The following is a 12,677-nucleotide window of genomic DNA, read 5'->3' as shown; positions in this document are numbered from 1 at the left end:
CCTACATAGCAAAGACTCAGTAATTATAAATCTGGCCTCCAATGCAACCGCAATGCTCATATTACAAGAGAGCTAGTCATTCCACTTTGGCCAGAAGACCCACAATCCAACTAACTAGTTACATATGCAAATCAAACATGTCAATGTAAAATAGATTTTTTTAATGCAGGAAATTGTAACAAAAGCATTTTAAATAATTTTCAAAATATGGCCATTTACAACACACAGTGTTCCATTCAAAAATAATTTGCTACAGACAAATCTTAACTTTAAGACAAATGTCCTTATATTGAGTTAGTTTGGCAAGGGCCAGTTCCCGAAGGTTACTGGAAGGGATGACCTGGGGAAGCTAAGCCAGGCAAGAAGGAAACTGTGACAAATTGCACACAAGACAAAAACACATTTCAAAAGTCATCGGATGCAAAAGGCATTTCTTCCTTTAATTCCAACGTAACAAAACCTAATAGGGTTTCATCTTTTGCCAAAATGATCTAACCTATCAATGAAGCAAGCTGCTTCAACACAAAAACAAGGGTTAACAAAGAAAGGAATTGTTCCGACAAAACGGTGGCTTTCAGAAGGTAAAAATTACATACAGTTAATCTGCTGGGGTAGAAGAGCTCCTTGCCCAGGATACTGAATGCATTGTATAAACATCTTGTTAACCAAGTGGCAGATACACCATCAGATGGCACAATTTAAAAATACTCCTTTAGCCAAGGTCCAGACAGTCTAACGGTGCAAAGGAAAATTAAAACAAATTTTAGCGTGAACCTGTGAATGTATAGTAAAAATAAGCTTGAGGGGCCAGATGGGGCTTTCTTTACTGCTGAAAGAGAATTCCAAAAAAAAGTCCAGTCTCATGGTTTCTCAGGATTCATTATCGGTTATTTATATGATTTGCTCGACTGGATTTACTTTGTATTTCTTCCAAAATCCCTTCCAGCTCTTCAATTAGTACTCGCTTTTTAAACCTATGTGAGAGAATAAATAATGAGAATTTTTAGTGCAACATTTTAAATGTCCTTTATAAACTTCCTGAACCCACAAGAGACATGGATAAAACATCATTGAATTTAGATCAGCATAAAAGTGTCTAATATTGATAATACTGTTTGCTTAGTTCCCTCATTCCTACAGTTGTTTGTGCTAGTTGTTGGGCATCGTACACTCTTACAGTTTACTTCGCCTTTTCTGATGTCTGGACAATTCTAAATAGTTCACTAAGTTGTCCTGGATAAATTTTCTTTGCTCCATCTGTTTGTATCAGATACAGTTAATCTCATGCATCTCTACTCTTTAGGAATATTTTCCTTTGAAAAGATGCAGTTTAAAATGTACCTCTTCCTTGCTGTTGTGCGTACTCCCAAAAACAAGATAACATATTAAAGCATACTTCTCAAAATTCAAGCTAATTTTCTTATTACAATATATCTTCCTGACTTTAAAACTATGGTCTGCGATTCTCACTTTTCTAGGAGTCACTCATGAATTCTAACTCCGTATACTACAGCATAACCTGTGGTTGTACCAATATGACCGATTTACCCAAACCTGGTCTGTTGATCATAATTCTTTAACCTTTGCAGCTAGAACAAGTGCCAAATCAATGACATGGTTTGCCTTGTTAAACTGCCTCATCAACTTTAAAAAAAAATTACTTTGATTCAATAAACTAAAAAGGGGTACTTTCTTAACCGAACAAGTTATATCATGAATCAACTGAGACCATTAATTGCCCAGTAACATTTCTATTCAAACCAAGACAAAACTCCTCAGCCTTCTCTTTGAAAATCTGACCAACTGCAGCTTTTATCATACTTTTCATGGTTGGAAAGATATCCAATCCTTCCAACCTGTCAATAGCATACCTAACCACTCATTCACAAAGCTACATGCACATCCGTCCCTCATGGCTAGTGACGCATTTATGTCCCAGACCTTGATGTAGAGTGCAGCACTCAGATAGGAATACTAACGATTCAGTTACTCAGATATAATTGACCATCTCATTTGAGGCTCTCAACGCTGCACACTGTGCCAGATGGCAGGAGATGACAGCAGGACTCAATGCAATGGATTCAAAACCAGAAAGGCTGGAGCTTTTAATCAGTCCAAGCAGTCCAAAATACTCATGTTCTAATCACCCGCTTCATGTAAGAATGACTTTTTTTTAAAAAAAAGAGTATAACGTGTAATGAATTGAAAAAAAGAATACTGGCGCATGCACAGCAGAGTAGTCACAAATGCTTCAACCCTACAAAACTAGATAAAGCATTAAGAGGCCGAAAAATGGAAAAGGAGCAGGATATGACAACACCACACCAGAACTCCCCTGAACAATTCAGCTTCATGTTCCTGCCTGGCTGACCATTTTTTACAAGATTCTACAGCTTAAACTGGTCAGACATAAGCCAGCCAAAAATGATTGCCATTCAAAAACCGGGTAAATTTTCACATGGGCAGCCAGCTAATTTCAATACTTTCTGCATGTATTAAGATTATTAAACATCTTACCTCCAATGCACACCTCTAGAAGTAGACATCCTCAAAGTCAAATCTATTTCTGTAAGTGGCACAACAACTTATCAAGTACGGACATTTCGCCATCTACATTGAAGAAGAGCTTCCAAAAGATAGGCAGCTGAGTGGCACTATGCCTATGATACAGTGTGGCAGTGACTTGCTCCAACACATGTCCAGAACTGCCCAACCCAGGTTGGAACATGTCACTGAAACATGCTGCTCTAACAGAAGATTTGGTCCACTAATCCATTATCCTTGCCAGTCTGGCCTACATGACCCTTGAGACCACAACATATAGCTGATTGCCCTCTGAAACAGCCTACAAACCAACAGGACCATTTCACAGACAATAAGTCATGAGCAATAAATGCTGGCTACATCTTGTGAATGAATACAAAGAAAATACAAGGTCAGTGGCATTGTAAACGTAACTGCTCTAGTAATGGCAACACTGACTGATCAGTCATTCTTTCAAAGCTGCTTTTCTCAATCTTTATTTGAAAAGCAGACCTTCAATAAGCTACTTGGCGATTCCAAACCACCCAAACTCAAAACTTGAAAGAAGCAGATGTGGCAAAAGTTTGCTCTGATTCTGCTAATTTTGAGGTAGTCTACCTGTAAACACTTCCATTCCACAAATTATAATTAAGGCCTATTTAGAAGGATAACTGAATTCTGAAAATATCTAACTGTATTCAAAACCAGATGATAGGTGACTGTTCCTTTACTGTTTAATGGACTTGAGCCATTTAAAACCACTTTGTAAAATTGTACCAGAAACAAATCATGAGATTCAAATGGGAGAAACAGCCTTTCTACAATTTAAAGTGGATTTTAAATAAAACAACAAAATGCATCAACCTAAAATGCAAATAGGAGAAGCTTCATTTGGTGAAAATCAAAATGACCTGATTGAATTACTACAAATGCATTCTTTTTCAGCTTGGCTGCATTTGATTATTTACTTAAGGTTTACCAGACTTGAAAGTCATTTGGAATGTCCATGAAATGCCATTTCATCATTAGTTAAGGTATTACCTTGCTGCTTCTTTGATGACATTTTGCACAAACATCATCCGGGTTTCCAAACTACCTTGCACTAGTCTCAATAAATAGAAGATATTCTCATAATCTGTAAGGGAAAAAAGAAAAGACAACGATCAAGTTGTGTACATGTTAGGCATTATAAAATAAATCATTTCTTACTTCAGAAAATGACATAAGTACATAGTATTTGTACAAATTCATTATTGCGATATATCAGGATGGCGGGCATGAGATATCGTCTAATTAATGTGACATTTGTTTCCAACAAGTGAGATTGTGCTGAAATTCTGGTTGCAGAAGTTAGAATACATGAGCAGTGGAAAGGGTCTGATTTTGACTGTTGCTACAATTAAGTTAAGACGACCATGCACTGCATTGTCCAAATGGTAACAGCAAGAAGCAAAATTACGAACGAACATTATGTCAAATCACTTAGCAGCGGCAGAATGGTGCAAGATGCTTGACTCTTTCAGAACAGCTTTGCCGATTTCAGATTGCACCTATGAACTGTCCAATCTTTACCGTTGTTTTCTTCCCTACAAAGGTAGGGTATTAGAAAACAAATGGAATTACTGCTCTCCATTTTTAAAACAGTTCTGGTGAAGGGACGTCGGACCCGAAACGTTAACTGACTTTTTCTTTGGAGATGTTGCCAGACCTGTGAGCTTTTCCAGCAACTTCTGTTATTGTTCCCGAGTTATAGCATCTGTAGTTCTTTCGGTTTTTAGCAAATAAATGCTGCTTTACAGAAACATTAACAAAAAGGGAGCAGGCCAGCTGTTTAATATTGAGTTTTCCAAAAAGAAAAGTCAGGAGGTGCTTCGCCTTTTTGAGGGGCTTGAAATTTGCACGAGATGGGCACATGAGCCAAAGTCATTACCCATTGTTTACAATGACGCAGGACATCCTTTTCATCATGATGCTTGATATCCTGTCAACTCTTCATCATCAAGGAAAGAATATGTTCATAATACGTACAGATGAGTGTCTAGCAGTGCAACCCTGTTCACATTTATTAAGCAGGTGCCATGTGTTGGCAGTAACACAGATTTCATGAAACTGCTTTAGAAAAGTGAGTTGGGAGAACAATGGATTCGAACAACAAGCAGTTTCTGCATTAACACCCATGTGTTATACTGTATCTTGTTAATATCTTGTATTTTGCAGTTTTCCAATTGCAAAAACCTGATTAGCACTTTAAAGTTTAAGAAATACTGCAATATGAGCAAGGAGTTGCAGTGGGCACCTGCATAGAGGCTGAGCAAAAGATCTAGACTGGGCTAAATCACCAAATCAGTTTCACAAGACTGTCTGTGTAGAGTTTGCACACATTCTCCCCATGTCTGTGTGGGTTTTCTCTGGGTGCTCCGGTTTCCTCCCACAGTCCAAAGATGTGCAGGCTAGGTGGATTGGCCATGCTAAGTGGCCCGTAGTGTTCAAGGGTGTGTGGGTTATCGAGGGGTAGGTCTGGGAGGGATGCTTCAAGGGGTGGTGTGGACTTGTTGGGCCAAAGGGCCTGTTTCCACACTGTAGTGAATCTAATCTAAAACTGCGGCACAAGGGAGAAAATAGTGAAAGCTTCAGTTTGACATACATAGCCTGATTAAAGAAGCAATCAAATCATTTGAAGTAGAAAGGTGATGCTGGGAAAGACCAATCAAGGACCCAAATTGCTTCTTCAGTTGCTTGTGATAATTCCTGGCCAATGATTAAAGTATACATCAAAATTTACAAGTATAATGAGAAAAGCAGCAAGATAGCTCAGTGTCTCATTTCAGCGTATAATATCTGCCACCATTCCCACAGGAACCAGCTTTCAACTAATAACACATGAAACACTTGGTGACGCCTTACAATTGCAATTCAACATTTTTTTCAAATAAGGTGCAAACTCGAAAATAATTCCCCCATTCAAAATCTTCAACTTGTCACTATTTACTATCAACTGATTTTAACAGTGGTTGAATTTGGATTTAGAGATGATTGGCTCTTCTGCAACTCTTGTGTTGAAAGGCTGCTGAACAACTCACCTGAACATTGTTGCAACTTTAATCACAGAATAACCTGATTGTACTCCACCCAAGAACGCCTCGGCTTCCCATAACACATGTTCACAATGGAAAGAATATGGTCTTACAACAAACTAATGCCAAAAAAATTAATATTTTTTAGGTATCTAGGTAAATCTACAGCATCTTTGGCAGATCCAATATATAACATTTTTAGGATATCCCAAGACCTTTAGAGCTCATACAGTCAATAATGACAAACTACGTGAAGTTTGCCTAATACTCTGTTAAAACAACAGGCCGAGGAGCAGAGAAACCAAATTCTGCAAATCAAACACAATCCAATCAAACCTGTTGGTGCAGAGTTTGGTCAGATTCCAGGCATTATCTTATTCAGAAAAAACCAAGTTCAACTACATGGTGACTATACGGTCCAAAGCAGGAGGCCCTCTGAGGGGAATATTTTCACAAGAGGAGGTGTGACATATTCTAGCTCAAATGTAAAGCATGCTATGTTGGCTCCCGGAGTTTTCCTCTATTGACTGCCAGAATTTCGTCTCTCCTAGAGAGGGTGCAATTATGCTGAAGGGATAGCATGCAAGATTGGACCATTCACTGGATGGAAAAATTCCCTGCATGTTTGGAAAAAAACCAAGTGCTGGGAACAGACACTGGTCTAATTTTCAGCAACTGTGCAAATAAAACCTGCACACTCCTTTTATAATTTCAGAAAGATAGGCAGCTCCCCGAATTTCATACTTTTACACTTAACCAATAGTTAGTCAGTCTTGCCTAAATATATTCAAAGTATACCTTGCAAGCTGAAAAATCTAAAAGCTCCAATTCAAACTTTGAGCTGGGATGGATTGCCCAATGTAAGATCTTGAAAGCTGTTGAGGAAGTGTGGGGCAGGATCGACAGAATTAATGGTCGTGCCTTGGGGTGTTTTTTGAACAGAGACACCTAGAGGTCTAGGTACATAGTTCCTTGAAAGTGGCATCACAGGTAGTTGAGGTGGTGAAGGTTGCTTCTGGCACACTTGCCTTCATTAGTCAGAACAGTCAGTATAGGAGCTGGGAATCTTATTGCAACTGTACAAGACATCGGTGAGGTCATTTTTGGAGTACTGTGTACAAGTCAGTCTCCCTGCTCTAGAAAGGGCATTATTAAAATGCAAAAGGTACAGAATTGATTGATAGGACGTCACTGGGACTGGAGAGTTTAAGGAGAGGCTGGGACTTGTTCCCCCTCCCTGGTGGTTGAGACGTTGAGGGATGAACCAGAGGTTTATAAAATCATGAGGGGCATAGATAAGGCGAATTGCAAATGTTTTTTACCTAGGGTAGGGGAGTTCAAAACTAGGCGGCATGGATTTAAGATTGTGGGGGTGGTGTTGAAAAGGGACCTGAGGGACAATCCTTTCACACAGAGGGTGGTGAATGCGTGGAATGAATGACCAGAGGACGTAGCAGATGCAGGCACAGTTATAACATTTAACACACATTTGTTTTGGTATCCAACAATTGTTTTCTTTACTGCTAACTACTGGATGTCTGAGGGATAAGAAAAAGACATTTGGACAGGTGCACGGTAGCAAAGGTTTAGATCGATATGAGCTAAACACACAGGCAAGTGGGACCAGTATAGTTTGAGAAGCCTGGTTGGCATCGACAAGTTGAGCAAAAAGGGTCTGTTTCCATGCTGTATGGCTCGAAGGAGGCTGTGATTTCTTGCCCTGGATCATGTTTTCCACATGAAGCAAGTTTTCTTGACCTCACTGATACATTCAGCAGTTATCTGGAAAGAAAATAAATGCTGGATACCAGAACAAACTCACATCTTAGCCATTCATTCATTCATCAATGCTTTAGTCCAAAAGGGGCTAATTCAACAATACTAGATTTAATGTGGGTTAATTTTCTTAGTGCTTTTGCTCCTCGCCTTGCTGTCCACCTGGTGTAGAAAACAACCATCATTATTAAATTTCAGACCAGGCAAAAGGAGGATTTGTCCCCTGCTTATAGCCTTGGTGAAAATTTACAAAATTAGAGACCAGAACACCCAGAGGTTGATTGACTGCCCCTGCTTAATTAAGCATTAGAACAGAAATTCCAATTTTACAACTGACTTCAGTGGCCCAGGTTACAGAATTGGGATAAAGCAACTAGCACTAAACTATCCAGTGATCCTCGTAAGAAAATGATCAAGTAACATGAGTTTCAATTTCATCTCAACTCTCCATTTTTAAACAACTTAATAGTCAAATGCACAGGTTTGCAAGCAAAGATACTGAACAGACCTGCAGAACAGGGCTAAGCTAGTCTGCATGTGACGTGCAGTGTAATAATGCTGTTTTATATCTATTATTAAAGTTGAATTATTGGTCAAATCCACACATCCGGCTTGAAAAAAAATGACAGTCTCAAAATGGGAAAAGAGCATTTCCCTGAAACACAGGAGTTACTAATACTAAAATGGTTGCCAACTTGCATCACGACATAGTTGCACTTCAATACAAAGATGATAAACCCCAGAGGTGCTACTACCAAAGACTTCAGACAGGCTGCTCAAGTCCAACATTTCAAAACTGGTTATGAAAATCTCATCACCTGGCACCATGAAAGGTAAGCCGTGCACAGCTTTAAACTGATCAAAGTCACTTGTGGAATAAACAATGAATTCTTGAACTTGTAACGACTGTTTGAAAAAACCAACCAGCTATTTACTTGGGCTTGCGATGTGAGCCCTTTCGGCTGAGTTTTGAACTGTCTCTCTGTCTGCTTGTAGAAATATGTTGTTGCTGGAAAACTCAATTTTTATAACAGCCTTAAGACAAAAGGTATATCCTAGCCACATTCTGAATGGAGTTGACAACTGAAAATTCTCAAAATCTACAGCCAGACCAGATGCCTAAAAATCTTTTTCACGACATAGTATTTGACCAAATAACTTGTGTATCCTTTTTATCTGTAGGTGTGAGAGGATTTTGCAGTGCATACTGCATGCTTTTGGACTTGAAACATTTTTCATGTTTTAGACAGGTCAGAACAATGAACTTCAGTTTTGTTTTAAACAAAGAAACACAGAGAAAACACTGCTGCCTCTCAGCACCAGGGACCTGGGTTCGATTCCACCCTTGGGTGACTGTCTGTGTGGAGTTTGCACATTCTCCCCGTGTCTGTGTGGGTTTTCTCTGGGTGCTCCGGTTTCCTCCCACAGTCCAAAGATGTGTAAGCTAGGTGGATTGGCCATGCTAAATTGCCCATAATGTTCAACTAGGTGGGTTTGTCGAGGGAAATCGGTCTGGGTTGGATGCTCTGAGGTTCACTGTGGACTTGTTGGGCCAAAAGGCCTGTTTCCATACCATAGGGACTCTATGAAGCTGACAAGAACCAAATGTTAAAATCTTGTTATATACTTGGAAACAGAGTGGAATCTGATTTCTATCACAAGACAGTGACTTTTCACGATTCAGAGTCTTAAGAACACGTCACATGTTCAGCTACACACATTAAGATCCCAAACATCCAAGCCTAGCTCTGGAGCGGGAGCAGCATATAGCTGAATTTGCCTAATGGTGTCAACAGTACACATTTTTGACTAATTCCAACATAGAGCAGATTGGCATAGACAGATATTTGCATTGTGGAAAAAAATACATTTTGTCCTTGAAAAATACTTACGTCGGCCTGGCTTGCGTATCTCCCTAAAAATCTGTGCCCTTAGTTCGGTGTTACTTTCCAGTTGTTTTGATCTCATAAGTGTTTTAATGGCATTTGGTGGAGACCTGTCCAAAAGTCCATCCTGACATTTTCCACTGTCCTTTGATTGCTCATGGTCAAGGTCAACACTGATACAATTATTGTTGACTACTGGAAAACCACTGTCCATCTCATGATTTGCTGGTTCTTTTGTGGACTCCACAGACGCAGATGTTGAATGGATTGGAGATGAGGCCGACACAAGTCTCTGCGCTGCAATTTCAACTGCAGTCGGGTCTGCAATATTGTTTTCAACGTAGTCAACACAGAGAGGCTGGTTTTCTCCAACTTCTGGAAGGGGGAAACAGGCGATAAAATAACTTTTTTAATACATACTTAAAATACCTGAAACATGCACTTTTAAAAGTCCATTGTTCAAGGTTCTTTCCAAGTGTCAGTTTGACGCAGGTTTAGCACTCACACCATAATCAGAAGATCGTAGGTTCAAGCCCTACGGGATTTTTGCATATTATTACATTGAAGTGTTTGTCTAGATTGTAAGGAAATTGTTCACTACTGGGTGGCCTGGTTTTCTGATCACCTTAGTGAATCTAGAAGTTATGCTGCAGTCCTTTTAGTTGCTCCCATGGACTTGTACGGTGGTTAGTACACCAATGAGGATAGCATTAACCTGTCCAACATTAATCAGGATTAACAGCTGTTTACGCAATGTTAAGTGCATAACTGATAATTCAGACACAAGTACATAAATCCACCTACAAACTGCAAAATTCCAAGGGACAATCTTCAAACATTAGAGATCACTGACAATTTCGTACATCACCAGCATGAATTTGAGTAAGCTACCCCAAGATTGTGAATGACATAAAAGACTTTGCGATCAATTAGGAAAAAGCAAGTATCCCAGGTTTAACATCGATCTGTGCTGAGCTAGTTGATCTCATGGGCAGAAGGGGTGTAAAGATAGTTCTCATAACTCTTGGAAAGAGGGAACAAGGGAGTCATTCAGGGTTGAGAGCCACACATGTCAAATATGGGACATGTAGAAGTGACAGTAAAACAACTCCCAGCATAACATCACAGGCTAGTCAGAGGTAACAAAGTTAAATTATGAAAATGTGTAAAACAAGAATCTCTAGTATACTCAACAAAACAATTGTTATACATTAAGCAAGATAACAAAGTGTGAAGTTGGATGAACACAGCAGGCCAAGCAGCATCTCAGGAGCACAAAAGCTGACGTTTCGGGCCTAGATGCTGCTTGGCCTGCTGTGTTCATCCAGCTTCACACTGTTCTCTTGGATTCTCCAGCATCTGCAGTTCCCATAAACAATATATCATTATACAATAAGCAAAGTGACAAATCACAAACTGTTAGAATTTAGACAGACATTTCTGCTTGTTACTTTTGTGCTTAGCAACTATGGATTTAACATTTGTGACCAGCAGATTTTGCCTTTATTATTTTTATGTACAGCAAACATTGGTATAATCTGTCAATGGTTGCAACAGGGCTGCCACAAACGTATCAACTTCCTTCTCCTGAATAGTTTGGCACTTCTAAAATAAAGCAGCAGACTAGAGCATACGGAATGTATACCACCTTACCTTGAACAGCAGCTATTGGCTTTATAAGGTCTGGCTGCGGAACTGGTGAAAGAGGAGGGCCTTTTCCTCCAATGTAATTAGTTGGCGTACGCCCTTTTAATAATGGTGACATACAACGACGCCGTTTTGGAATCCCTGCCATGTTTTGCTCCAGTGGTCGTTTGTTTCTGTTCTGTGGTCCAGATACAAACTCATCTGCTTCATCAATCATCATTCCCTGTAATGTAAAGGACCATAATCTTTAAAGCTCTTGCACTGTAGCAAAAATGCATTACACTGACGGTTGATAAGCTAATCAGCAGATATTGACTTTAATCGCCAGTTAAAGCACAAACTCATCCAACGCTTCGGTACTAACATTTTAAAAACATTTTATGTCCAAAGTTATTTACCAAAAGGTGCAGATTTTGAATTTCATTAGTGTAGTATTGTAGCTCAAAGTCTTGTGGCTCATGCAAGAAAGATTAAGATTTCCAATGAAAGCTGTAATTTGCTGTCATTAATCAAAAATTTACTCATTTTTATTTAAAAGAAGAAATAAAGTGCTACTTACTATTAAACTGAAAGACAAATGCAAAATGAATCCAAGATATAATAAAACGTTTAATGAAATGCAAGAGTAGCAAATTTGAGTGAACAGCAATACAAGTTCTGCGAAGAATCCTCAGATTAATCCACCTTACAAAGCATATCGTATGTAGATTAAGTAAAATTACAAATAGCCATTAGGCAGAACAGAGCTTGAACACTGCAAAAATACCATTTTTGCAGGAACATGAATTGTCTTGATCAGTGGAACAGATTAAAAAAAACCTACCATCTCAAGGGGAAAACTAACATTTTTACTTTGAGAGAAAGCACTGACTGACTGTTGGCAAGTAAACTCTAACCAGTAGAGTCGTTACTATGAAGAATGAACCTATTAATGCTGCTGCAACTGCCTGGTCTTGTTTAAAATTTCAAACCAGGTGGTTTGATTCATTGGAGATAATGGGAACTGCAGATGCTGGAGAATCCAAGATAACAAAGCACGAAACTGGATGAACACAGCAGGCCAAGCGGCATCCCAGGAGCACAAAAGCTGATGTTTCGGGCCTAGACCCTTCATCAAAGAGGTGGATGGGGAGAGGGTTCTGAAATAAATAGGGAGGGGGGGAGGCGGACCGAATATGGATAGAGAAGATAGGTGGAGAGGAGAGTATAGGTGGGGAGGGGAAAGGTCCTCTTATCTTCTCCTCTATCCATCGTTGGTCCGCCTCCCCCTCTCTCCCTATTTATATCAGAACCCTCGCCCCAAACCCCTCTCTGAAGGAGGGTCTAGGCCCGGAACGTCAGCTTTTGTGCTCCTGAGATGCTGCTTGGCCTGCTGTGTTCATCCAGCTTCACACTTTGTTATCTTAGGTTTGATTTATTGGTTCATTTTCCAGGAACCAATGAATAGCTATCACCCATTTGGTTGCTCACGAACTATTACTGCTCTTGTAATATTGAAGGTCGAGATGGGGAGATTCTTGATCAGCAAGGTAATCAAGGATTATGGAGGAGGGGCAGGAAAGTGGACATGAGCGGTGTCAGATCAGCCATAATCTTACTGAATGGCAGAACAGGTTCAAGGGCCTGAGTGGCCTAATCTTGTCTCCATTTTTTATCATTTTGAACTCAAGCTTTATTTTCTAATCTTGGTAGATGACATCAGGTAATCAGACTTAGTGCAATGTGGAGACTGTATCTTTAGTCGACAATCTTATATCTACCATTTATTCAT

The 12,677-nt window shown here is 39.5% G+C and overlaps 1 protein-coding gene across 3 annotated transcripts in view; it reads right to left on the bottom strand.

Annotated features, from left to right (window-relative positions):
• Nucleotides 1–140: 140 nt before the first annotated feature.
• ints6 (integrator complex subunit 6) overlaps nucleotides 141–12,677 on the bottom strand; it is an 80,973-nt gene continuing 68,436 nt past the window's right edge. For all 3 annotated transcript variants that reach the window (XM_048540505.2, XM_048540506.2, XM_048540507.2), the window contains 4 exons: nucleotides 10,913–11,129; nucleotides 9,266–9,634; nucleotides 3,565–3,658; nucleotides 141–974 (listed from right to left, as the gene is read on the bottom strand). In XM_048540505.2, the coding sequence (XP_048396462.2) occupies nucleotides 881–974; nucleotides 3,565–3,658; nucleotides 9,266–9,634; nucleotides 10,913–11,129 (774 nt within the window). In that variant the 3' untranslated portion in view covers nucleotides 141–880. The remainder of the gene's footprint in view (nucleotides 975–3,564; nucleotides 3,659–9,265; nucleotides 9,635–10,912; nucleotides 11,130–12,677) is intronic.

This window comes from Stegostoma tigrinum, chromosome 12 (assembly GCF_030684315.1).
Source record: "Stegostoma tigrinum isolate sSteTig4 chromosome 12, sSteTig4.hap1, whole genome shotgun sequence".
Taxonomy (NCBI): domain Eukaryota; kingdom Metazoa; phylum Chordata; class Chondrichthyes; order Orectolobiformes; family Stegostomatidae; genus Stegostoma; species Stegostoma tigrinum.
Note: the sequence above shows the minus strand (reverse complement) of the source record. Positions and strands in the feature narration are given on the sequence as shown.